General features: G+C 38.8%; 1 protein-coding gene across 1 annotated transcript in view; it reads left to right on the top strand.

The window, feature by feature from the left end:
• ADGRG4 (adhesion G protein-coupled receptor G4) overlaps positions 1–5760 on the top strand; it is a gene marked incomplete at both ends in the record, with an annotated part of 78614 nt that extends 72854 nt beyond the window's left edge. Inside the window, 4 exon segments of the mRNA XM_081126354.1 lie at positions 269–370; positions 1278–1445; positions 3519–3580; positions 5743–5760. Of these exon segments, the coding sequence (XP_080982480.1) occupies positions 269–370; positions 1278–1445; positions 3519–3580; positions 5743–5760 (350 nt within the window).
• Between the last annotated feature and the right edge of the window lie 21647 nt (positions 5761–27407).

The following is a 27407-nucleotide window of genomic DNA, read 5'->3' as shown; positions in this document are numbered from 1 at the left end:
GAGGCTGACTATCATTGCAGACCTGATATCTCAAGCTCTAGGAGGAACAGTAGCCCAGGGGGAAAACTGGTTGACATGAAGTCTTGAAACAGATCTTCCTGCCATCACTGCCTTTGGCAGGGAGGCTAGAAAGATGAGCTTGGAAAGCCAATGACGACCCTGGGGTTCCTTAGAAGGAGTATTTATGGTGAGAGAAGTAGACCTGAGCATGGGTATTGGTGACAGCAAGTGAAAGAAGCTGAAAAAGACTGACCTTCTCCTGTCATAGGATTCCTCATCTTTGTGTTCCACTGCGTGATGAAGGAGGGTGTGCGGGAGCAGTGGCAGATACACTTCTGTTGCAGGTGGTCGCAACTGGATAACTCTTCTGGTAAGGTGCCAGTTTGGGTAAGGTTTTGAATTTTACAGGTTTTATAAAACTAATCAGATTAACTTGTCTCCTTACTTGAGTTAATACAGCATCAGCATCAAAATGGAGGCTGTTTCCATGTCATGAAAATGACTTGTACTTCTGTGGTGAGATTAATGAAGTCAGGTGAAGGACGTGACTTGGGCCATGTTTTAACTTAGTGAAGCTTCTCTTTTTGGCCCAGTTTCTTTGGATTGCTTTTCCTCGCTGTCACCTGTGTATTGATTCAATTAAAAGAATATTGATTGAGTGCCTACTGTATTCCAGGCACTGTGTCACAGAGGTTTCTGGCCCGTAGCCAACAGTAAGTTGAGTGAATGTGGGAAGCAAAGGGTGATAGTGCAGGTGGAGAACTTGTAAGCATCCCTAAGATGCCTGGCTAGTGGGCTGCCTTGATGGGCCGATGGTCCTTCCTGCACAGTGGGAGATGTGGTGGACTCTGATGAAGCCTCTGGGAGTATCTCCAGTCCAGGCAAACTGATTTTCTATGTACAAAAAGGCTCTTCCATCCAATTCAGGCAATTTCTTTCATTCTCAATGTGAAGCTCCTTTAGGGAAGGCAGTGCTTGAACTCAAAGGTTCTACTCCTTTATGCTGGGCATGTCAGTAACCTGCTGGTCGCTGTGCCAGGCTCTAGGGAAAGCGGGCATCTTTGGAAGGTGAATTGGTTCTGCCTGTACCACACATTACAGTTCAAACTTACTTCTTATAACTTCATAGGAAATCTGACTTCTTGAGGTGCCCACAACAAGCACTCTGTACATTGGACTTTATACTTTTTAAACAAGATTTTGAGGTATAATTTGCTCATCTGAAGTATAGAATTTGATGAGTTTTATGTTTTTTAACTTTTTTGTTGTCATTTCAGATGGGAGCAGCAGGTATGAGCTAAATGTTGGATATAAACAGGAAAGACTGAAAAAAACCTTCAAGCACAAATTGTTGATACCATCCCTAAAGTCAAATGCAACTAGTTCTACTTTCAAACCTTTAGGCTCTGCACAAGGCACTCCTTCAGAAATAAGCTTCCCAAATGGTAAGAGAAAAGTCTGTGCTGTCTACACTAATATATATCAGAGATGTTGAATTAATATGAGGCCACATATGTGGGAAATACTTCTTGGGAAATATTTCTTCCTCAAAACAAAAGCACATGTGCTTGTATATACATGAGCTCATTCTTGGCTGAGAAAGTGTATATAGAAGCACTTACTGTGTACAAATCTGGTGTGTCATTAGACTAATGGTGGAGAGAAGGGTCTAAAGATCAAAAGAAGTCATGGGTAATTTTTTTAAAATGTTTAGGTTACTAAAACCAGAAAAAAAAACAAAAAAAAAAAACTTAGACATTGTCTAGTGCAATCCCCTCAGTTTACAGTTGAGGAACCTTAAGCAGGAAAAGAAAACTGCCTTATGGACAGTCACTCAGCCCATCAGTAGAGAACTGGTAGCAGGATTTGGGTCTCCTGGCTTTAAAGCTAGTGCTCACCACACTCTACCATGAATATCCACTGAGCTGTACAACACTCTTAGATACTCATCTTCTTCCACAGGAAAAACAAATTTCTAGGTACAGAGACAGATACTGAGGTGGAGATGGGTGATGGGAGGGAAAATATAGGGAAATAATTGGTCTAAAGGTCTAAAGTGAAGAGAAAGGCAAAGTGAGCAAGAACTTAAGAACTCAAGTAGATGTTGTGATGACTCTGTGTTCTGTGCTTCCAGCTGGATGATGGTACAGTGCCCTTTGGTTGCTTTCTTAAAGGCCAAAGTAGACTCCAATTCATATACACAGAGTACCTTTGGTGGCCTGACTGTAATCATTCTTCCACCTTCTCAGTGCTGACTGTAGAACTGCCTTTTCTACTTATATTTTTCATTATGGTGGTTCCATACAACAATTCTATTTTCAATGACTGCAACTGATCTGGAATCAGCATGGTGGGTTTTTATTTAAAGCATCAAACTTGGAGTCAGAAGGCTTTGGCTCAAGTCCCAACTCTGTCACTAACTCTGTGACCTTAGGCATATTACTCTCAGAGCTGCGTTCTCTCTATCTTCAATACAGCACTGTGTGAGGCAACACTATTTTCCAGTTTAAGCTAATAGGACGAGTGTACAGAGTCTCAGTCTCCATTTCTGTATGGAAAAGTTGGTGCATATAAAAAAACTTTTCATTGACCACAAGTGTCCATCAAACTCTGGCCAGCTAACTCGTGGATATGTTCTGGTGCTCATATGGAGGCACTGAGAGGCCATGACGTATAGAAGGCAGGGGTTATGAAAGCTCCTTAGTAAATACTAGTCGGAGCTGATTGGGTAAAATCACTTTTGCAAAGGGGTTGGTTAATATAGGCTCCCCTGCTATTCCTGTGGGATATTGTTTCATTAACAAATATATGCATCAAATGTCCACATTTTTCTTATAGGAAGCACTAGCAAATCCCATGTCCAGGATTTTTTTCTTTTTTTATGTCCAGGATTTTAATGTTGTACCAAGCAATAGATCCAGAGAAGTGAGGCACCTGGAGTTGTGAACTAACTCAGCCAGCAGGGCAGGTAGTCCAGCCTCTTGGGCCCAGATTCTAAAACTGCAATCTGGATGCTGCCATCAGAATGTGGCAGCCACAAACTCTATTTCATTAGCACAGAGTGAAAACCTGTGCCTTCTGTACCACTAGGCACTCTCAGGCTGAGAAACAGCTAAACCTTCAGAGCAAGAATATTAAATTCATAGGGGGTATAGATATGCATGTGTTACCATTTTATGTTGGCTCTTCTGAAGGCCTCTGAGGCTTGTCCATGTATATCCTCCCTTAGGTTAAGGTTACTGTGAATAACACAGATTGTTATTCACAATGCATGAAGAACATATGCACTTGTAATTGCCTAAACAGTGTTGTCAAGATGAATTCATTCACCCTGGATTTATATTAAGCTATCCAAGGGAAGCACCACAGCTTTCACTTCCTTTCTAATTCCCCTATTTCTTCATTAGATAGAAAATTCTTATGCTGTTACTATATGCAAAGTCCCCAATACCACAGTGACTTTGTTAAAAAAATTTTAACAAAAAAAATGTTCTTTTTTGTTGTTGTTGTTAATACAGATGACTTTGATGAAGACCCCTACTGTTTCTCTCCCTTGAGTTGTGATGTTGTACCTAATTGTGTGAGAAGAATATTACCTATGGAGCCTGGCCGGGCGTGGCTCAGCGGTTGAGAGTCAACCTAGGATCCAAGCAACCCGGGTTGTGGGCTCGATCAATGACTCTCTCATCATTGATGTTTCTGTTTCTCTCTCCCTCTCCTTTCCTCTCTCTGAAATCAATAAAGGTATATTTAACAAAACAAAAAAAAAGAATATTACCTATGGAAATCAAAATGAATTCCTTTCATAAACAAAACTTTCTTCAATAAATCCCAGCAGAAATACCTGACTCTCCCCACACCCAGATTGGGGGAAATGTTGCATTTATGAAGACATCTGCTCCAACTTCATATTCTAAATATTATTTTGGAAGGAGCAGAATAGGATACCACTTAGTGAATATTAAAGTCAGAATAATTATCCTATTTATTGTGATAGTTCTTTCTTTTTTAGATAAGATTTGAGGTTATACCTATGGACACAGACATTGGTATGGGGAAGGCCTGGGGGTGGGGTAGATGCATGGTGGAAGGAATCAATGGGAGAAAAAAAGGGGACATCTGTAATACTTTCAACAATAAAGACAAATTTAAAAAAAAAGAAAATTATAACAATCTTTAAAAAAGAATAAATGGTGATGCATAATGTAAAAAAGGATTTGAGGTTATAGTTATAATATATTAAGGGAGAAATGTCTATAGCATTGGAAGTTTTGTTTTGAAAACTCTGAGTGTCCACATGCTGTTGAAAGAAAAAAAAATCAAGATCAGTGTTCTTAGTGCTTGAGAGTCAAACAATTTCAGGTAGCCAAAGTTTCTTGATACCCAGTTGACCTAGCACCCACAGAGGAAGTAAACGGGAAGAGCCACAAGGTTGTACCTTTTGGGGAAAACAAACAAACAAACAAACAAACACAATCTCACTATCCTGTTGGCCTGTCATGACAAAGCACCTGAAATCCCCATTATTCAAGTCACTCTTTTGATTGAAGCCCCTTGTTAAAATGGAAACATGCTCTGTGAAAAGGGTAACTCATCAATCCACAGACACCCATGAATTCTCTAATGGGGATAAATTTCTCAGCCAAGACAGCTCATAAAGCAACAGCAAGCAGAGTTCCAAAGGAATGTAACAGAACAGGAGGTGTCTGAAGGTGGAGTTTCTCTCTAGGGAGGAAAGGACAGGTCAAGGTAAGCAAGACAGTAGGGGAATGGAGACCAGAAGAATCACCCAAAGGCAACAGAATGAGTGCTGAAGATGAATTTTGCCTGATTTATACTAGCATGATAGCTGGTCTTCTTAATCCCATTCCAAATACTGCCACCAAGGCTTCCCAGCCAGGCAGGCTGCTTGCATTTGGTCTTGGATAAAAATGAATAAAGAAATCAACGTTCTGGAAGGATACACAGGCAACTGATATCAGTGGTTGCCTTCAGGAAGAATAACAGGGTATCCAGAAGCAAGAAAGGGAGGAAGATTTACTTTTCACCTTATACTTTTTTATATCTTTCAAATCTTGTACTGAGAGAATGTATTAACACTTTCAGCAATAAATAAATGTATACATACATAAATAAAGACCACTGGACCTTTCAAATGAGAAAGAAAGATAAACTCTTGGGTTTCAGTACCATACACCTAGTCTCCCATTATCTTTGTGAGTATGAATGGTACGGTGGACTGTGGAGACAACTGAGATGGGTTGTGTTCAAATCCCAGCTCTTGACAGAAATGTGACAGAGTCCTAGATGTGAGACTTGGGGAAGTAATAACAACAGTATGCTAATCCTTGAGCTGAAGAGAGGCTTAAATGAGATGATGTCTATAAATTTTCTAGCATAGTGAAACACAATACTTTTAACTCCTTTCTCTTTCTAACCCCACCCACCTCTCACCCCTTCATGGCCTCACTCACCATGTCTGCCCTATGAAAAGTACCACATTGAATCCTTCCAGTAAGATTTAACACTGATTCTAAATAGACTAGAATACTAGTGCCTGTCACTGGTATAAAGTTCTTAGACTCTTCTTTGCCCTCTCTGCCATCCCACAGACATAAAAAGTAGGCAGACCCTTAGGCCCCTGGTTATCTGCCTCAGAGAATCCCCTTGCCTCTGTAATTTTGCCCTGATGAAATCCCACATCCTTTGTTCCCCATAAGGCTTTGTGTACTTTTTTTGTAGGGGAAGGTGAACCAGTGAGTGAATAAGAACTAACATAAATGATGAACAAAGTATCTCAATGTTAAAAATGTCTTTGAACTAACAATATTGTCACCTTCATTCAAAAACAGATTTAGGGACAAGACTTGGGTGTAATTAGCAAATCTAGAGATATGTAACTTTGCAAGTGCTTTGATTTGGGAGATAATTTTTCACTGTGAAAATGCCCGTGATTATATTTATTTTCAGAGAATAATAGGACTCTGATTGTTCTGCTGCTGCCGAAGTGATGAATGTACAGTCTATCTCTAATGATCTGACATACTGTCAAGAATAGAAATGCTGTTTTACATAAAAATTCATGATTCCTATCATGACTTCTCCTGCTAATTAGTAAAACGGGTTTACCACAAATTAGGTGACAGTTTGAAATTGTAGGGAAAACACTGATTAAACACCTTTTAGGCATCCTTTGGTTTGCTCTTCCTAGAGCTGCTGAGGATACAACCTTTTACCTTTTCATCCCCAACCTTCCCATATCCCTGGGTACAGGTTAAGGGTAATGTTTTTTATGTATGGTACTATATGGCTGACACTTGTGTGAAGATAGACATAAGTGACTATGGAAAACAGGCCCTAGAACCTTTGGGCTGTTTTCAATCAACAATCAACTCCCAGGCATTCATTGAGAGTTGACATGAAGAAAAAGATTCAGACATGTCATATTTACGCTATTGCCTCCAACAACTTACTGTTTACCTGGGTAGACCAGATATACACATTGGAATAGTGAATGATTAAAACAGGAATATGGTGAAAGAGTAGTGCTTCACCAGCAGGAAATGTTGCAGTATTTAGTCAGGACTGAGAGTAGGGTATTTCAGGTTTTGGGGAGACAGCTTGGGTAAGGCAGGATTCCATTTCCCAATAGCACAAGCAAACCCTCATGACTAAGTCATGACATTTACAAAGCCCCTTGGAGCTTTCAGGGTACTGGTTCTAACTGTTCATTCTCTGCTGTGCTCTGGGTACCCTGTGGGCAAGCTGAAAAACACTGACTAGTACTAAACTCTCTCTGGAGCAAGCTCAAGGAGGCTCCTGCCCAGGACCCTAATCCTTACTGTTTCAGAAGTCCCAAAGGTGACAGTGATTATCTGTGATGGCCTACCTCCCCTGTACCCAGGGATATGGTAAGGTTGGGAGTGAAAGGGCAAAAGGTTGTATCCTCAGCAGCTCCAGACTATGGTTAATGGGTGTGTTTCTGGTCCTGACCTTCAAGAATTTAGGGGACACAAGGAGTTTGGGGCAATGGAGGAAGGACCTAGTTATACCTCTGTTGATTAAGCAAAACAAATAAAATGGATTAAGTTCATACTTATAATATCTGGCACTTTGTAGGCATGTCATAAACATTTATTGTGTGTGTAAATGAATAAATGAATGGTCTAAAATACATGAGTATATGAAAGCAATGGCTGACTTTTCCTAATCTAGGGTTTCTTATCTTAGTGCTCTCCACTAATATTTAAGCTTCATGAGGGCAAGGAACTTTGTCTGTTTTGTTGACTGCTGTATTGTCAGTGCCAAGCAAAATGTTTCAGTCAAGGTTCTTTGATTAACAGCAACAGAAACCCAAAGAAAAGGAAATTGGTTGAAAGGGTTTTGAGAACTCGAGAAACTTATGGGAAAGTTAAAGAACAGGGCTTGAAAAGGGGACATCTGTAATATTTTCGATAATAAAGATAAAGAAACTTAAAAAAAAAAAAGATAGCATGTTATTTTTATATAGCTCTGGTCTAGTTAATGGTAATGTTGTTTATATACGGTGCTATATAATACTGTTTTCCCTAAGCCCACACATGACACTTTATACTCTAAAAACAAACCATGTACAGTAAGCAGACTAACTCAGAGGACAGAAATCAACCCAGGAAGCTTTCTTTTTTTCTTTTCAAAATTGATTGATTTTAGATAGAGAGAAGGAAGGGAGGGAGAGAGAGAGAGAGAGAGAGAGAGAGGAGAGAGAAACATTGATTTGTTGTTCCACTTATTTATGCATTAAAAAATTAAAAGAAAAAAAAAAGAACAAGGCTTGAGACAAGATAGAGGTCTACAGATCAGAAACCTCAGGTGTAGACTCCTAGCAGGGAATCTTCTTGTGAGGGCACTCTTACTAGGAAGAATACACTGTAATTTTTTGTAGCCTCATGTTACCAGATTAAGATTCAGAGTCTCATGAAACTGCTTCTGACAGGCTGAGCTTAAATTGTGTGCTGCACTGAGCAGTGAGAAGGGATGTGGCAGAAGAAATCCACATCTTCAGGGAGTCTTTTGGGTGTTTTTTTTGGTTGTTGTTTTGTTTTTGTTTTAATTTATCTTTATTGTAGAAGAGAGCCCCTTGTGTGTGTGTGTGTGTGTGTGTGTTTTGTTTTGTTTTTTTTAGCCCTTTGGTTTTGATAGTTGTAAGATAGGAGCTTGGATTTACTATCCCACCAGGAATACTCACACTGGAGGAGAAATCATCTGGAAAAAGAAATTCGGCTGCTGTTAGGGATGAAAGAGTAGGTGGGGAAAAGCCACATATGCTCACTACATACAATATAGAGCTGAATGTATTTTGGCTGAATGAATGGCTAATTCATTAACATACATCTTCAATAAGGGTACAATAATGCTTAGAAAAGGAGGTTTCTCCCCCACCCCACATGGCTCATTTATGTATTCACTTATTTTTTAAAGGCTAAGGTATATCAGATGTTTTGAGAAAGCTGAGGAGCTCAAGATAAGAATGATAGAAAATAATACTATTAGAAATGCGATTTTAAGAGATCGAGGGTAAACAGATTGACCTCACTCTGAGGAAAAGCAATATATGAAATGAGCTTAATTGTTTACGGTGTTGCCACATCTCTCCAGAGGAGTTCACAACTCCTTCACAACTGGTAACATTCTTCTGTGAAGGTGCTTCACCACACAGCTTTCTAAGAGTTCCTACAAATATCTGAAAATATATTTTGATCCCCATTTCTAGGACCCTTCAGCTCTGATAAGGAGAGCACAGTTGTCTAAGAAGAAAACTAGGAGTAATACTGCTTATATTCTCCTTCTTGCTATGCTAAAAAGACTCTGGTATGACTATTAAAAAAATCCAAAAGACAAATACAAATATCATTTGATCTCACTTATATGTGGAATCTAAAGAACATAAACTGATGAACAAAATAGATTCAGTGACACAGAAGCATGGAACAGACTGACGAATCTCAGGGGGAAGGTGGGGGAAGGGGATATTAACCAAAGAATTCACATGCATATATGCACAACCCGTCGACACAGACGATAGTGTAGTGAAGTAGTGAAGACCTGGGACAGGGAGTGGGTGCCGGGTGGAAGGGGTCAATGGGGAAAAAAGGGGACATCTGTAATATTTTCAACAATAAAGATAAATTTTTTTTAAAAAATCCCAAAGAAATCAATAGTAAGTGGTAACTTCAAATTTTGAAAGAAAAAAAAAGATATAGTAATGCATAAGAAAACTACAAATGTTTTCTTAACATATGCAGTCATATGCAAATGATTATGTAAATTAGACAGAAAGTTGAGACTGGCAAATTCCCTAGTTTCCAAAATTTACTTACGTTAACCTAGTATTCACCATAGGAACAAGGTTGAGGATTTTTGCTTATACCCCATGTCACTTCGACGTGCGGGGAGGCAAAACTGAAGGATATGCTACATTAATAGGGTGAAGGCACTCAAATCAGGGGATGTGTTACATAGATGTTTAGATAGATGATAGATAAATAGATGATAGATAGATGATATAGATATAGATAGATGATAGACAGATAGATAGATAGATAGATAGATAGATAGATAGATAGATAGATAGATGATAGATAGATAGATAGATGATAGATAGATAGACAGACAGACAGACAGACAGATAGATAGATAGATAGAGATAGATAGATGATCGATATAGATAGATAGATAGATAGATAGATAGATGATAGATGATGATAGATGATGATAGATAGATAGATAGATAGATAGATAGATGATAGATGATAGATGATAGATAGATGATAGATGATAGATAGATAGATAGATAGATAGATAGATAGATGATAGATAGATAGATAGATAGATGATAGATAGATAATTGTTACCTTCAAAATGTTAGCCAGTTCTTCCATCATATTGGTTGGGGGCAGCAATGGGACTAGAAATGGAAATGAATCTGAGTTGCAGTGAATTTTGATTAAGGCTGCACGTAAATGACTCAAACTCAAACATGTTTTCACATCCATACCCATTATCTTCAACCTCTCTGCCCCAGCCCATGCCATTACTTAAACTACAAAACTGGAAGTCATTCTCAATTCTCTCCAATGTCTGGTCACCCACATTCAATTTGTTACCCAGTCCTGAAATGCCTCTAGAACCCTTACTTTTCTCTTTTGCCCCAAGTACCATGGACTTGATCCAGGGTCTTTGCATCTTTTACATGACATCTCTCCTCCCCTTCTCAGTCCCCAACAATTCTACTGACTTCAACCATCCTGAACTACATAGCCTTCTCCGAATGTCCAATAACCTTTTATACTAAGGAACAAAGTCAAAATTACTTACAGTTTTGAAATGTATTTCTGATATTGCAGGAAATGCCATCTGTGTTCAACCTACAATATATGCAAGCTCTGAGCCAGTTATGCTCCATAATTGAATATTCAGTGCAAGAAGGTGCTGGTACTGATAGGGTGCAATGCATTTCCTTGCATTAACAGGGCTCAGATGAGCCCTTTTGGGTCTCTGGTTTGCCAGCCTGTAACCCCCTCCCTCTGCCCTTCTCTGGAAGTATTATGTAGATTATAAAAGATAGACTAATGACTGGATTTCATTCAGGGGACTCCTGACTTATTCTGTGCAGTGAAGATCTGTAAAAGGAAAATGTCCATTTTCTCACCCAAGCAAAATGTAACCTCATGGGGAGCTGGAAAAAAACAGGCCTAATTCTTGGCAGCAGCCTTTCCCAGTGCCCTTCACTCAATCCATTTGGAGAGAATGGATCTGATTGCAGTTCGCTCAGTTCATTGTTAAGGAGTATTCAGATTTAAGAAAGGTCTATTTTTAAAATGTGTGTTTCATTGTTACATTTTTCTTTCAGACAAGAAGTCTTAGCATAGTATAGTATTTCTTAGATCTTTCCCTCCTTTTTACAGCCATAGCCCAAATGCAGATCTTAATCACATCATTCCTGGAATTATAAGGGCAATCCACTTCCCATGTTAGTGTGCATGACTCCTCTTTGCAAAGCCATTCACTTATTTATTCTGTCACCCTGTCAGTTCGTCAGCCATTTAATAAGCATTAATTAACAGTAATGCTTTGGCCACTGTTCTAGGCCCTGAAAGAGGGGAAGGGGAGGGAGATATAAACTAAACTAGACCCCACAAAAGGTCCACAATTTAATGGAGGAGACGGACATCTCTGCTTGGAGAGACAGACAGCCTTCTCTTTTCTGTATGAACAATTTTTCATGATTCTACCCAACCCAAATATCACAGGCAGAGGTGTTTGCTGTGCCTCTGTGCTCCCACAGTGCTCTGTTTACATCTTCACTGGGCTACCTGTTGCATTGAATTGAACATTCTCCCCACTCTGGAAATAGTGACATCCTGGAGAACAGGGACTATAAGCCTTGGAAGTGCAGGGCTTAGTGCATCAGACAGAGATGGCTCAAACCACATCAAATGAAATAATATAACAAAAGTAAAAGTAATGCTAAATTGAGTTCCAAAAAGAGTACCATTTGTTGGAGGACAGGGGCTTCTTTACTCTGAGTGCCTCTTCTGCAGCCAGACAAACCTGCTTGCCATTCCATCAATAATCATTGATTTGCTTGTCTTTGACTCACAGAAATCCTGTTCCAGGTCTACCTCCTGTTGTAGCCCAGTGCTTCTCAAACTTGATGTGCACACAAATCAGTTGGGAATATTATTACAATGTAGATTCTCAGGCAGTAGGTCTGGATGTGGGACCAGAGATTCTGCATATCTAACAAGCTCTCAGGTCAAGCCCATGCTGCTGGTCCAAGGACCACACTTGGAGTAGCTAAGACCCTGCAAGCTTTCCCTAGTTTCAGGCCTTCTAGTCACTTAAGTCAGGACCACCATGTACCAAGGCACCGAGCTGAGGAGGATAATGAGGGTTGAAATCTAAACCATGTTCACCAAGCCCTGCACCCTGATATGGTACTGGCCATATCTGCTGGGAGGAAGAGGCACTTTTTCTCCTTTTCTACTTCCCACAAAGGCTCTGTAAGCTACATGTACCCCCACAACTGCATCCATAAGAAGCCAGTACCTTTTTACCTAATTCATACAAAGGTGCCACATGGGGTGCCATGAGTGACACCCCAGCTCACCACACCCCTATATCATTTGCTCCTTTTTTACTGATCAACTCATGTTGACGATTCTGTATACAATTTGATATTGCTCTGTCACTTGTTCATGTGCCCCTGCATTTGTTGATATGTGAGAAGCAATAGGATATAAAAGGGCACTGTCTTCTTCATCACAGGACTTGGGGTCCAGCCCTAACTCCTTTATTACTCACTTCATAATGTCAGGCAAAGCACATAAACCCTCTGAGCCTTGGTTTTCTCATTTATCAAATGAGGATCGGTAAGATCTGCTGGGCTGGCTCCTTTAGGTTATTGTGAGGATCAAAAGTGATAACCTAGAGGAAAGCCCTTTGTAAATTGTAAAGTTCTATACAAATGTTAAAAAATATTATGGAGTTAGCATATCTTTAAATCCCTTTGTAACTCTCCCCAGCTTGGAAGAGCAAGTGTCCTGCACGTGGTGGCTTCAGAGCCTACTACTGGTTGATGGCAAGCTCTAGCTTGCCTTGATGAATAGCACGGTGTGCCAACTTCATCAGCTTGCAGAGTCAGTAAGATGATAACATCTGTAACACAAGCACAATGGTTTAAAGGGAACTATGCAGTAGAGAAACACCAAAGTAAAGACACCAAATTCCGAATAGATAGTTTCAAGGGTAATCTTTCACTGAGAACTTTTTTCAGATGTAGAGGGTTGACTCACCTGTTTATATGCTAAAAAGAACCCCCTTATTTTGATTTCTGAATACTTTCTCTCCTAGAAGTCAAACTTATTATGGATTAAAACATTTTATAATTGCTTTTAAATATGATGTAAGGTTGGAACCTTTTCCAATGACAAGGAAATGAAAGAATATAATGGAATGATGTCTTGTAATTTTTATAACTTTCAAATAGCAGATGAGACAGTCGTTCATTTATTCACTGAAGTTTCCTTCCAGAATTACAGAATTACTCCTACACAGCAATTAGAAGGGGGAGATGAATGTTTAAGCATTAGCTGTAACTTGTCTTTCTGGGGAGGGAGGAGCAGACTGGGTTTAAGCTCTTAGCAATGGGAAAAGTTAATTAACAAACAAAATTTTAGTTATTACTTCCCTGAATTCTGAAAAGGTTTTCTAAATTGAAAAGTTAAATAAACCATTTAATTTTCAAGGGTTTTCTTTTAAAAAAGAAGTCAAGATAAATCATCTACATTATTCTGAGTGTTAATCTTTACTTTAAGAATATGCTTCTTTGGGAGGAAGGTTTCTTATCTATCATTTGTCAAAGCCCATGACTGGGCATCTCAGTGGGTAGGAGCATAAATCTAACAATTCCACCTGTTCAATCCCCTGTAGGCCTCTCAGCTGTTCTCCATCTCAAGGTCACAGCCAAGCCTGCTAGCTCACAAAGGACACTGGCCAAGGGGGGTGGGGCAGGTGAAATAAAGCCATCCTCACTTCTGAAGAAATAGTTCAGAGTTGATGACTTACTCTCAGTGCCATGTTTTCTTTAGACATGGAGAGGTTTGTAGCACCTCATGAATTATTTTCGTGATTGCCAGAAAGGCCAGGACAATTTCAGCATTCAGTTGCAGCAACTTTTCTATCTTCAGTTCCTAGTCCATTCCTATTTCTCCTCCTTTCCTGATAGAGTTGCTGATTTTTCTCTTATGTTTTCTTTAACTGATCTAGCTCCCTCCTTCTCTCTCTCTGCCCCTTCAAATCTTTAGAACTTGGTGACTGTTAGATTTAAAGACAGCTGACTCACTTAACAGCATAACCCAGTGAGCAAAGATTACTTCATCTTTTACCTTGAATCGTTATTTCATTTTTAAACTTTTAAAATCTGTACTTAACATTTGTTTTCTCACCTATGTAATTTACCAGTTAGCTCTGAGAAAAGAATAACAAAAAATTAATGAAAAAGGATATGTGTGTTAGTATCCTGTGTATTCGAGCTCTTCCAAGAGCATTATGGTTTTGCTGAGAATTGTGTGCTTCTGCCAAGAGTGAAAAGGTAGAAAATAGGATTTTGAAGATGTATTTTTATTTCTTACTGTTTTAAATCTAAGAGATTAGTTGTTACAAAATCTTTTCAGTAATGTCCTAATTTTATATTTGACCTAATCTAAACACATGTAACTTTCAAGCCATGTCAAATCCTTTTTGGGGAAAGATGGTGTGTAAATAAAACAGCTTTTTTTTTTTTTTGCCTTGTCTGTTGCTTTAATGTTTTATATACCATGGTTTGTCTCCATCATTCATTCATTAGCTCATCATTCAATAGCCACTCATTCATTCAATAAACATTTAATGAGCATATGTCTTGAGTGTGACAAGGCCATAAAGTTGTCTTGTTTATCTTTTGTCCCACCAAACTTTAGGGCATTCACAAAATTTGACTCTGCATTCTTGCACAGTTTTGCTACTGAAAGCGCAAGACTACCAGTTCCTTGCTCTGCAGTACACTCTGTGGAGGAACAAGTTCTTCCAGGATCTGGACTAGAGAACTTTTGATTGAGATCTCTCAGGGTCACAAATGTATTTTTTGATTACTTTGAACTCAAGTCCCAAAGCACAAATATCCATTCTCTCTCTCTCTCTCTCTCTTTCTCTCTCTCTCTCTGCTTTCTTTTTCCTTAGAGTGAGTCTTCTGTCGTCCCTGGGGAATGTCCCCACTCCTTGGGGAATGCCCCCACTCCCCATATATTATTATAGTATATATATATAATACTATATACAATACCCACAGATTAGTTCATATAGTATTATATATATAGTATTATATAGTATATTATATAGTATATAAATGCTATATATAGTAGCTATTATTATTAGTTTCAGTGTTAGGAGTTTTCCTACTTTCAGTCCAAGGTGCTTCCCAGTACATCGGTTGGTTGAGTTAGGTATTTTTCAGTTGGAATGAATGAAATAATTTAGGTTTCTAGAAAGTATATCATGGCTTCTGTGAAAGGCAGAGCAGATTAGTTTGCCTGAGATTTCATCCTATGTCTGGTGGCTTTCCACTGTAACATTTAGATTTCAAATACAGCATTGTTTATCTTATCATCTGGAATAAGAATATGTACTTTTCTTGGTGCTGAAAGTATCTCTTGCACAAACACTATTCAGGTTCTTCATCATCTTTTAATTCCTATTCTCTGGCACATATTTGAGTTTAGTTAAATACAAGTTTTTTGTTGAGTGAATGTACCCTCTTTTAGATCCTTTTTCATATGATCATGCAGAAATACCAGGAGTCAACAAAGTTTTTATGTGAAGGGCCAGATAGTAAATATTTTAGGCCTGTGGGCCACATGGTTTCTGTCACAGCTATTCAACTCTGCTGTGAAAACACCCACAGACACAAACAAATGGGTATGTCTGTGTTCCTATAAAACTTTATTTACAGTCCATGCATGGGTCATAGTTTACCAACTCCTGGTTTATAGAGTGGCAAGAGGCTTAGAGACAAAAATGAATAAAAGCAATAAATCTAGTTAGGAACATGTTCGAAAATGCATTTTAAGTATTTAATGTTCATTAACCTAACAAGCAGAAGTTTGAGTCATAAACAAATTCATCTGAATTCTAAGCTCTTGTATTGGATGTTTTCTGGATCTATTTTATCCATGTTAGTAAATCAATTAAGCAGTAAAGACCAAAACTAAGTTAACAAGGCACAAATTAATGTGGAGGCCAAGAGTGCAGCGTTTCAAACTTTGTGCTTATTTATTCTTTTGGATTCATATACTTGATTCTTTTTTAATGCCAGTAGTTGTTGGCCACATGACTTATGGTGTAGTTGGTCAGTGGTCAGTGGGGACAATAAAGTACTATTGGGGTGCCCTGCTTGCCCTCTGTGTATTACTTCTACTCTAAAACCTATACAATGAAGTCTCTACCCTCTTGCTTTTAAAATGTGGCAGAAAACAGCAGGGAGGAGGTACTTATTCATTTCATTCAACAACCAAAAGAACATCTATTCTATGACAATGATTATGGGAACCTAGAAGTAGAAGCTAAAAAGGATGAAAAAATGCACCATCCTTATTTATTTATTTTTTTTACATTTTTATTTATTGTTGAAAGTTTTACAGATGTCCCCTTTCCCCTCCCATTGACTCCCTTCACCCTAATCCCACCCCCTCCCCAGGTTTCACTACATTATTGTCTGTGTCCACGGATAATACATGTATGCATATAAGTTCTTTGGTTAATCTCTTCTCATGCCCCCCTTTCCCTCTGCTATACATCAGTCTGTTGCATGCTTCAATGTCTCTGGGTCTATTTTGCTTGTCAGTTTATTTTGTTCATTAGATTCCACATAAAGGTGAGATCACACCATCCCTACTCATAGAGCTCACAAGCTAGTGGGGATGACAGTACAGCAAACAGGCAGTAACAATTACAGTAGTGTGTGATATTATTAGTATCATTGGAAAACACTGGCTAGTCTTAGAGTTTTAAAATTATTTAGCATATTATTTGGATATTGAAGACTTACACTGGGCCTTGAGGAAGTTCAGACCGAGTACTTAGCGTAAGTAAAATTAATTTCTATTATAACAGTTAATTTTATGTGCATATGGATGTGCTTTAAACCAAATCTCATCCTTAGAAATAATACACTCAGAAAATAAAGAATTATTCCCATTTGGTTAGCTTATGAAATAGCCATTAATAATCCCAATTAGTTTGACATTTGTTTAGAAGGATAACAAAGTAAAACAGACTGGGAAGAGGCAGTTTTTCATTCTCTCATAATCAATAATAGGCTGCACAGAACAAGGTGCAGAAAATAAGGGAGAAATACCACTTGTTATAAATACATGACTAAACCTTATCTGATGTATTTGGCATAGGAGAATAATTAGAAATTATATTTATGGTTCTATTTATATTTCTATTGTCAGAATTAATGATTCACTACAAGTGAGAGGTTTTTCCTATATTCATCACCATCAGTGCTAGTGACTAAATTAAAATAGGTTTATATTTCCACAAACCTTGATTTTCATTGCAAAACCCTAGACATAATTTTATGTGCTAACATTCATGACCAATAGCCTACAGTTTTCCATAAATTAACAAATCCTTACCCTTCAAAATAACTGTTTTCAGGAATTACTTCTGGGATAATTTTGTTATTCTGAGGAGTTAGACAATGTGTAATTATTTTGGTGATTTGAGGAGGTTTTCAGAATGAAAGAAGAGTATGTGTAAGGTCAGTGACTAATAATCCTATAGTCCTGAGTTGAACTGGAAGTACCAATATAAACTCATGTAGGTTTTTTTTTCTCTTTTTTGATAAAGAAACTAAGAGTATGTATTTCCTAGCTCTGTTCACCAAAATCAAGAAACAATGACCAAGCCACTACCATTGAGCACCCCTAGCACCCAGATTTTGATCTGCAATTATCATTTCCCCCTGGAAGGAACTAGGGGTCCCTGAAGAAATGGATGACTTCAGGGCTGGGGCATGGAATATACAAGATGAGCTTGAAACTTCTGTAAAGATAACCATGGAACTATCAAAGACCACCAGGGTCAGGACAAAAGGAATCAGCCAACTTGAAGCAGTTATAAAGAGCTAAAAATAGTACAATTTGAGCAACAATATGGATAATAACTGCAATGCATTGGAACATACATCAACTATGTTTAAACCGTGAGTTCATCATATACTCAGTGAACAAAACAACTCTCAATGTATCCACTCTGGAAACTGACAAAGGAGAAAAAGTCAAGAATTTATCTTGCCTTTCCTATACAGACCAAACCTCAGGGTAACCAAATAATTGATAAAAGGTTTGTCTTTACAAAGTATGCAAGCTAATAAACAAAAAAGAATGCTATTTGCAACCCCTAAAGGAGTCATGGGTGTATCAATAAGCATCAATGACTGATAACATCAGAAAATACAGTCAACAAGAGATTCTATAACTCCAACTGGAAGTACCTATTACCACCAAGACAGTAGTCTTGCAAAATTAAACCTAACTAGGTGTGGTGAAGGCCTGGGGTAGGGGGTGGATGAGGGGTAGAAGGAGTCAATGGGGGGAAAAGGGGACATCTGTAATACTTTCAACAACAAAGATAAATTAAAAAAAATTAAACCTAACTGGACCCTGATTAAATCTCTAAATATAGCTATTGATAAATAAAAAATAGAACACATAAGAACACATTAAAAGACATCACAGAGATACACTCAGGAAAACCCAGACTGTGAGAAATTCTACAAGACATTTGACCAATCAAAGGGAAGGGCCTTAAAGCTGGAAACAAAAGTAATGGCAGGAGTTTGGGTTTTGTGATTGCCCTTCCAAGTGACTCTGTGGGCTGGAGTGCAGCAGTGCCCTGGACACCTGGGTGAATGGGTAGGTGGGCAGGTGGGCAAGGAGAGGAGATGTCTGTCACAGTCAGTATCCACAGTTTAGTCCAGATTTCTACACCTTGTGTCCCATGCACCCTTAGAAGTTGTACAGGGACAGAAAGATTATAACTTTGGACACGTGGTAGGCATGTGTATTTTCATGAGAGTGCTTGTTTGCCCATACTTTTGTCTATGAAACTGTCAATGTTATAGGTAAAAAAACGGTATCACTATGAAATTTAAATTGACATTTCTCTTATTATTACTGAAGCTGAACATCTTTTCATGTCAATAGTCATTTGTATTTGCTCTTCTATGAACTGCTTGATCATCTTCACCTGTTTTTCTATAAGGCTTATTGGTCTTTTTCTTATTGATTTGTAAAAGCTATTTATTTAGGAAAATTTGCTCTTTATCTGATGTTAATCCCACATCCCCTCAGTCCATTTGTCTTTTTACTTTAAGTGGTTTTTGCCATGCAGCAATTCCTTTAAAAATTTTTTTATTAAAATATACTTAGCATACAATATTATATTAGTTTCAGTTGTACGACATGGTGATTAAACATTTATATACCTTATGATGTGACCACCACAATAAGTCTAGTAACTGTCACTCTGCAAATTTATTACAATATTATTTGCTATATTCCCTGTACTGTATATTACATCCTCGTGGTTTATTTATTTTATAACTGGAAGTTTGTACCTCTTTTTCCCCTTCACCATTTTCACCCATCTTTTGGGCAACTATCAGAAAAGAAATTCTTTATTATTGTATAGTCAAATGTATCAATCTTTTCTTCTGTGGTTTTTGGGTTTTCTGACATATTTAGAAAGGTCTTCTTTACTCCAAGAGTAAAAACAACAGACATTTAAACAGAATTGCGATTCACAAATCTTGCTGCTTAGAGAGTGTAAATACTATTTTACCTGTGGCATCTCTACATTTGACCTCCAGCACTGAATGGAATAGACTGGGTATAAAGGATTCTGCATGGCAACATTTCATAAACCCCGTTGCTATGGAAATCTGATCCAGCTCTGTTGTTTAAAAAACACTCATCAGTTGTCTATTATGAGTAAAACACTCTGTTAGGCACTTTGTGGGATACAACTATGAAAGGGAAAAAATGAATCCTTTCCTCCAAAGAGCTTGCAATACACTGTGGGAGATGATATGTTTAAAAATATGAAGGTGGGGGCAGTGAAGAGCAGAGTGGTGCATAGGGATGAGTGGTGGGGCTAAATGAAGGAGGTGTACAGACCTAGCTATCTTTTATTGGCCTCCATATTGGATCGCTGATGTTCTTTTGTAGAGCAGGGATCTGCAAGCTTTATCTGTAAAGGGCCAGATAGTAAATATTTTCAGCTTTACAACTACTCGATTCTGCTTGAACAATGGGAGTGTCTATGCTCCACTGAAACTTTATTTTATGGACACTGAAATGTGAATTTCATGTAATTTTCAGGTGTTGTGAAATATTCTTTTTTTTTCTTTTTTCCTTTTTTTCAAACATTAAGAAATGTAAAAAAGAAAAATCACTTAACTTGAGAGCCATATAAAAACCAATGGAAGGCCAGATTTGGACCACAGGTCAGTTTGCCAACCCCTTGTGTAGAGGGATGACTGTGAAATCCTATTCCAGGAGAAAAGATGATATTAAAGAAACCTATCAATTATTGAAAGTCTCAAAAGTAACTCTAAATTAATCATTTTTATTTAAGCTTTGCAAAAGGGATCTGGAAGCAATGAATGGGAAAGCAAGAATATGTGAACGTCTGCTGCTCAGCTAAACACTGCTTTGAGGTGGAGAGGCTCCAATTCTTTGAATCATATCCATTGATTCCTTCTGTTAAACCGCCTTTCACCTAATATTTCTCCCAGAGAATCTAGAAACTATGGTGATTGATGCCATAGAAACACACAGCAAGTGAGCAGGGTAATGAGCTTGTGAATGTTGGCATGGGTGAGAGACAAAAGCTTTTTAGCTGCAATATAGAGGTAAAGTAATTGAATAAAATACAATGCAGCTAGCATGCAGGAGCTTTCCTGTTTACAGAGCACTTTCCACATACATGATTGCCTTTGAGTTTACTCAAAACTCACAATAAACCTGCGTGCTAGATATTTTTATGATTTTACAGATAAGGGTCTGACTCATTTTTACTGGCACTATTCGCATTGCCCTAGGGACAAGGTGCCCCTCAATGCTATGGCTACATGAGCACAGTTAGTAGATAATAATGATAAAGATGATGACAGGAAAAGACTGGTAGTATTATGACATATTTGTTTTTGATCACAAGCTTTGGAGTCAGATGGACCTAGATTCAAGCCTTAGTTCTGCCACTTATAGCTCTGTGACATGGGCAAGTTACTACTCTGATTTTCAGTTTACTGACCTATGAAAGGCAGGTGACATAATATTACTTAGTACTTCCAACTATAGCATGGATCAAATGGGATAATGAATGTAAAGTGCTTAGTACAGTGGCTCACACATCCTAAGCGCTCAATGAATCTTTATTATTACTACACAAAGCTTATAATAAATACATCTGATAACCCTGCCAACGGTGATTAAGATAATTTACTAGAACCCACACACTTGGCATTGAGACCTTTACAAAGTATTTTTACTTTGAAATAATTATAGATTCACAGGAAGTTGCAAAAATAGTTGGAAAGGTCTGTATACCCTGCACCTACTTTTCCCCAATGGTGTTATCTTATATAGCTGTAGGACAATATTGAAATCAGGAAAATGACATTGATATAATACCATTAACTAGATGAAAGGACTTGCTAAGTTTTCACAATTTTTAAACCTGCATTTGCTCATATGTGTATGCAATTTTACCCAAGTACAGATTCATGTAACCACCACCACAATCAAGATGTAGAACTGCTTCCATTACCACAAAATAACTCCCTGGGGTTCACTCTTTAAATTTCCATCTAACTCCCATCCCTGTCTCATGGCAATCACTAATCTGCTCATCATCTCAAAAGTTTTGTCATTTCAAAATAGTATATAAGTGGAGTCATACAATATATAATATTTTGAGATTGATTTTTTCACTCAGCATAATGCCATTGAGGTCTATCCATATTGTTGTATGTATCAATAAATAGTTCTTTTTTTATTGTCATATTTCACTGCATGGATATATCAGAGTTTATGCAACCCATTGAAGAAAATTCCAGTATTTTCTATTACAAGTAAAGTTGCTATGAATAATAGTGTACACTTTTTTGTGTGGACATACGTTTCCATTTCTTTATGCCCAGGAGTGTGATTGCTGGGTCATGTGATAAGTGTATGTTTAAATTGATAAGAAATTGTCAAACTGTTTTTCCAGAGTGTCTGTACCATTTTACATTACCCCCAGCGGTGCATGGTTGATACAATTTCTCCTCATCCTCACCAGCATTTACTATTATCATTATTTTTTAAATTTTAGCTATTCTAATAGGTGTGTATAGATAACTTTTTGTGGTTTTAATTTGCATTTCTCTAGTGGCTAATGATGTTCAACACTTTTTCCTGTGCTTATTTGCCATACATCTCTTCTCTTTGGTGAAATATCTGCTGATGTATTTCACCCATTTTATAAATGGATAGATTGTGTTTTTCCTGTTGAGTTTGACAGTTCTTTATGTATTATAGCTATAAGGTCTTTGTAAAATACATGGTTTATGTTGTGATCTAAAGTGTGTCTTCCCAAAAGATATATTCAAGTCTTAAATTTTTTTCCTTTTTATTTAATTTATTGGAGTGACAATGGTTAGCAAAATTATACAACTTTCAGGTACACAATTCCACAACACATCATCTGTACACTGTATTGTGTTCACCACCCCAAGTCAAGTCTCCATCCATCACCATTTATCTCCGCTATACCCTCCTTTACCTTCCCCCAAGTCCCTCCCCACAATCACCACACTATCGTTTGTGTCCATGAGTTTTTTCTCTCTTTCTTTCTTTTTTGCTCAATCCCTCCGCCTCTCACCCAGACATCCAGCTCCCCCGACAGCTGTCAGCTTGTTCTCTCTGAGTCTGTCTCTATTTTGCTTGTTAGTTCATTTTGTTCATTAGATTCCGCATTTGAGTGAAATCATATAAGTCTTAAATTCTGATACCTATGAATGTGACCTTATTTGGAAATAAGTTCTTTGTAGATATAATTAGTTAAGATTAGGTCATACTGGATTAAGGTGGGCCCTAATCCAATGACTGGTGTCCTTATAAGAAGTCATTGAAAATATAGAGTCACAGACATGCTAGAGAGAGTGCCATATGAAGAAAAAGGCAGACATTGGAGTTATGCAGCTATGAGCCAAGAACACCAAAGATTGATAGCAACCATCAGAAGCTAGGAAGGGGCAAGAAAGAATCCTTTACTTATAGCCTTCATAGAAAGCTACTGACACCTTGATATTTGATTTCTGGCTTCCAGAACTGAGAGAATAAATTTCTATTGTTTTAAACTACCAAGTTTGTGGTAATTTGTTATGGCAGCCCTAGGAAACTAATCATTTGTAATTTTTTTTCTTCCAGTCTCTACCTGGTCTTTTCACTCTCTTGACAGGATCTTTCCAGAGAAAGATTTTACTTTTGATGAAGTCCAATTTGGTGGTGAGGGATTTAGGTATTCAGAGCTGGATTGCATCAAAGATTTTGCTATGGAGTACCATGGATGGATCTCACTAGACCTTAGAGGTTCTGCATCTTTGTGATAGAGGTAGAGACAGCAACTACAGCATAAGCCCGAAAGGCTTTGAAATGTCTTTTGTAACCAGTCCCATAAGGAAATATGAACTTCAGCATACCACAGTCCAGTAACCCTTCCTAAGGGTGGTTTACCTTAGGGAGCCCCCCTGTGGAAACAAAGACTGACTATTAGGAGAAGACCAGCTTAGGTGTAACAGTGCTACTTCACCCTAAACAAGGGTGCTTATAAGATTAACCATGCCTTCATGCTCTGCAATTCTTCTACAATTTGGGCTAGGTAAGACCCCATGTAAGCCACAGAGTGTGGTACAAATAATGGGAAGCATTTGCCAGAAGTCAAAGGAGCTGTTCTAAACCTTTTGGGTAATTGTGTTTATCCAGCTAGTAAGCCAAGAACAAGAAAGAAACTGCTAGTCCTTAAGCCTAACCCTGTGTTGCCCCTGTAAATGCTCTCCTTCCTGCTTCTGAATGCCTTAACATGGAAGAAGAGAGGTGTGGATCTGATGTAGAGTTAGGGAAGGGAGGCCTGGAGCTTAGCCCCTAGGCCACACCTCCTTCCAGTAGGAGTGGCAAAATAGTGGGAGCCACCAGGCAGAAAGGGTGGAGGTGGAGCATTGGAGGGGATGGCCTTGGGAGGGGAGTGGAGGCTAAGTCAGAAGCTTTCTGAAGCAACCAGAGAATATGTTCCTCCTGAGCCAATGCTCACTCACTTTTGACTGGTTTTAGTTTTAGAGACTTAAAGAATGGGACAAGGGTGAGAGTGAAGGAAAGTAGGATGAACGAGGCCATTAAACATGGCTACCATCAGAAATAGTTGTAGTCTATGCTGTCTAATTGGAGGTGCACTTTGAAAAGACTTCTGTGCACCACAAATTAAACTTTTTCTACCTGCTCTTACTTCAATTCCACCACTGCTGATTCAGTTCAGAGGTAAATCCTCAAGTATCCCTTGGATCTTTCCTCCCTTGGGCCCCTTTTAAAGCTCTAAAAGAAGTCATGTACTAACCAATCCATTTCCCTTGTGAACCAACACACACTTTTCCCTTCAACAAAGATACAGCAGAAGAATAAAAACTGCATTAGGTATTCCAGGCCCCTGCCTCCATAAAGCAAAAACCTAGAAATGTCAGTAAAAGGAGAAAGGGAGTCAGGTGTAGAGTGAGTGGGTCTATTGGCACACTAGGAAAGTCTCACAAAGGAGGTGCTAGTGGAGGACAAGACAGCAACATTTCCATCCTTGTTCCTACCATTCTGCAAAATACTTCCAGAGGTCCCTAAACAGGGATGGCCTCTAGTAAACCAGCCTTGGAACTGTCTTCCAACCCACTACACAAGACAATGATCACTATTGATAAAAATTGTTCTACCACAAATCACCACCCACACTTATCCCTTCCATATAGTTAAAGCTCAAAGATATTAGAAATGCTATGAGTAATTCCAGGCACTTGCCTCTGTACAGGCAGGAACACAGCTGCTGTATCCCAGAAAAGAGATCTTCCACACCCACTGGTCCAAGGCCAAACGTGTTCTCCACTGTTTCTACCATACTCTGGGTTCCTTGTCTGAGACTTCACACTAAACCTCCTCCATGGAATAATACCTATAAAGAGGGAGTTAACATGGACAGGGAAGCAAATTTGTCTCTGCTGTTCTCACCATTTTCTTGACTAACACCAAACCTCCTTGTCTGGGCAATCCAACCAAGTGTCACTCTGGGCTTCTTCTACGTCATTTAGCAAGAAGAGGATGTCTTGTGATTCATCCCACTTGATTAGTGCACCAGTGCTTCTATTGGAAATAAGTCAGGCTCTGGAAAACGAGAAAAGCTGGTTTCTCCAGTCCCAGCCTCTGTAGAGACCCTATGACAACCATTCAATCTCAGTCAGTCTCTCTGAGAGGAGAAGTCTGCAGAGACCTGTGGATGAGGTTCCAAACCTCACAGGACAACATTTCCTCTACTGCTACTTACTTTCTCTGGACTAGAGCTCCCTCTAATTTTCCCTTTGGGCTGCTTTCCTATCCATCAAGCAGTTAGGATGATCTTGATCCATCCCCATAATAATCAGTGCCTCAACTGCTTCTATTGGAAATAGATCAGGCTCTAGTAAAATGGAAAAGCTGATGGTGTTTTCCGTCCCCAGCTTCTATAAAGGCACAAATGTAACTCCTTAATCGCAGTTTATCCAAGAGATGGGTGAGGTCTGGAGATCCCACAGTCTAGACTTAACAGGGTAGAGAGAAGAAAATGGAGTAGAGGAGAGTGTGTAGAAAGTGTATTGATCCTTGGGTAAAGAGGGTCACTCAGTTTAGGAAAGGTTTGAATTCTTGTTTTCTGGGTATTTTGCTCCTTAAAGTCATGACCACAAACCTTGCATTTTAGAAACTCGAAGAGCTTATGTCCCCTTGTTCATAGTAGATCAAGCAGAAAGAGTAAAACATTACCTAAATCCCCTACTTTAACCCTGTAAAGGCCTGAACACAGTTGCTTTAAAAAAAAAAAAATTATTGATTGATTGGAGAGAGATCCATTGCTTCACTCATCCATGTGTTCATTGGTTGGTTCTTGTATGTGTCCTGACCTGGGATTGAACCTGAAACCCTGGCATATTGGGATAATGCTCTAACCAACTGAGCTACCTGGGCCACAGTTACTTTTATTTACAAGGGAGCTAAAGAATGGAGCAAGGCAGACAGCAACAAGCGCCCAAACCTGTGAAAAGTAGAATCTCAACTGTAAAGGACTCTAGAACAGCTATGTTAGCAAATTGTTGTTCCATGCTCACCAACTTATCCCCCTTCCGTACTCATGATTGTTGTAATCATATAATCTTTTCAAAGTCTTCTAAAAGATCATCTTTGAGATTATGTAAGTAACTTTGCATACTGATGTGCACTCAAATATGAGAGAGAACTATAAAACAGTTCATTACCTTTGTACAAAAATTACTAAGGCAGGCTTGTTATATACTCTAAAAGACAGGAAAATTGGAGGTGGGGGGAGTCTTGCTTTGGCAGCCTTTTTCTCATCTTGCCTCTATTAACCAACCTCAGGTTAATCTGGGGTTGTTCTTTTCCCAACCTCATGCCCTCCATGGACCCCTAGTTAGCCAAGGGCTGTGAGTCTCAGACTGGCATCTAAGTCTACATAACCATCTCATTAAGTAACCTGGAATACAGAATTTTCTCCCTAGCCTCACACTGCTTCAGGGAACAGGCCTGGACAGTTCCTTTGAGGGTTTGTAAGGCTTGAGTCCTAAATGGGAAAAAAGAATGAAAACTTTTGGTTTGTCTAACAAACTGCCCTAGGAAGCCATCTCTTGGGTGAGATTGGCTTGGGGGAAGGAAAGGTCAGTTGTGAGGGAGACTCCCAGCTGAGTCCAAAATCTTCCTAACCGCCCCCTGCTGGTGCTGAGGCACTGTGCTCTCCCCTGTGGATGGAAAGGGGGCTCCCTCGCTTTTACAGGCTAGATGATGCAGAGAGCTATTTTCCCCAGCACTTGGCTGGAAAGAAAGTGCATAGTGTGAAAACTGAGGAAATAGCATCTCAGAGTAATAAAAGAAAGAAAATGATTTGGAGCATAATTACCAATTCACAATGCCCCCAGCAATTTGTTTTGCTTTTCAGGAATCCATTGTCCACTTATTATTATTTGTGTTCATCTCTGGGACTTGAAGCTATCTTTATTACTCTCAGCTATTATCTCAACTCACCTACATGTCTATTTTCCTGGCACTGGTATTTAGACTGTGTCACTGTACATAATTTTTATTATTCAGGTCCTCTGCACACCTACTAGAGATGTATTTTAAACATCCAAATAACACTCAGTACTAAAGATGCCACAGAGATGGTCTGTAGAGCCCGGAAGTCCATCTTCTGAGAGAGGGATGTTCTGGGGGAAGCATTGCCAGGAAAGTCACTCTTCTCATGCACCAGCCTCTAAAGTACTTTATATGGCCTGCAAGAAGGGTCGTGCAGATCCTGTCATGTTCTAAGACTATGACATTCTCCTGTCCCCATTCCTGGGACAGTGGGACTCCCACCTGAGCATTCAGTCCCAGTGCCCAGTCCATAAGACCAATCTTGGCTTTGAGCCGAAGGGACATATAAAGAGCTCCAGGCCAGCATTCCAGGTTTGGCTTCAGGCTACCTTTCTTACTTTTGTGGCT

Source organism: Miniopterus schreibersii (genome assembly GCF_964146895.1).
Source record: "Miniopterus schreibersii genome assembly, chromosome: X".
In the NCBI taxonomy this organism is placed as follows: domain Eukaryota; kingdom Metazoa; phylum Chordata; class Mammalia; order Chiroptera; family Miniopteridae; genus Miniopterus; species Miniopterus schreibersii.
The sequence above is the reverse complement of the archived record's forward strand: the minus strand, read 5'-3'. Positions and strand labels throughout refer to the sequence as shown.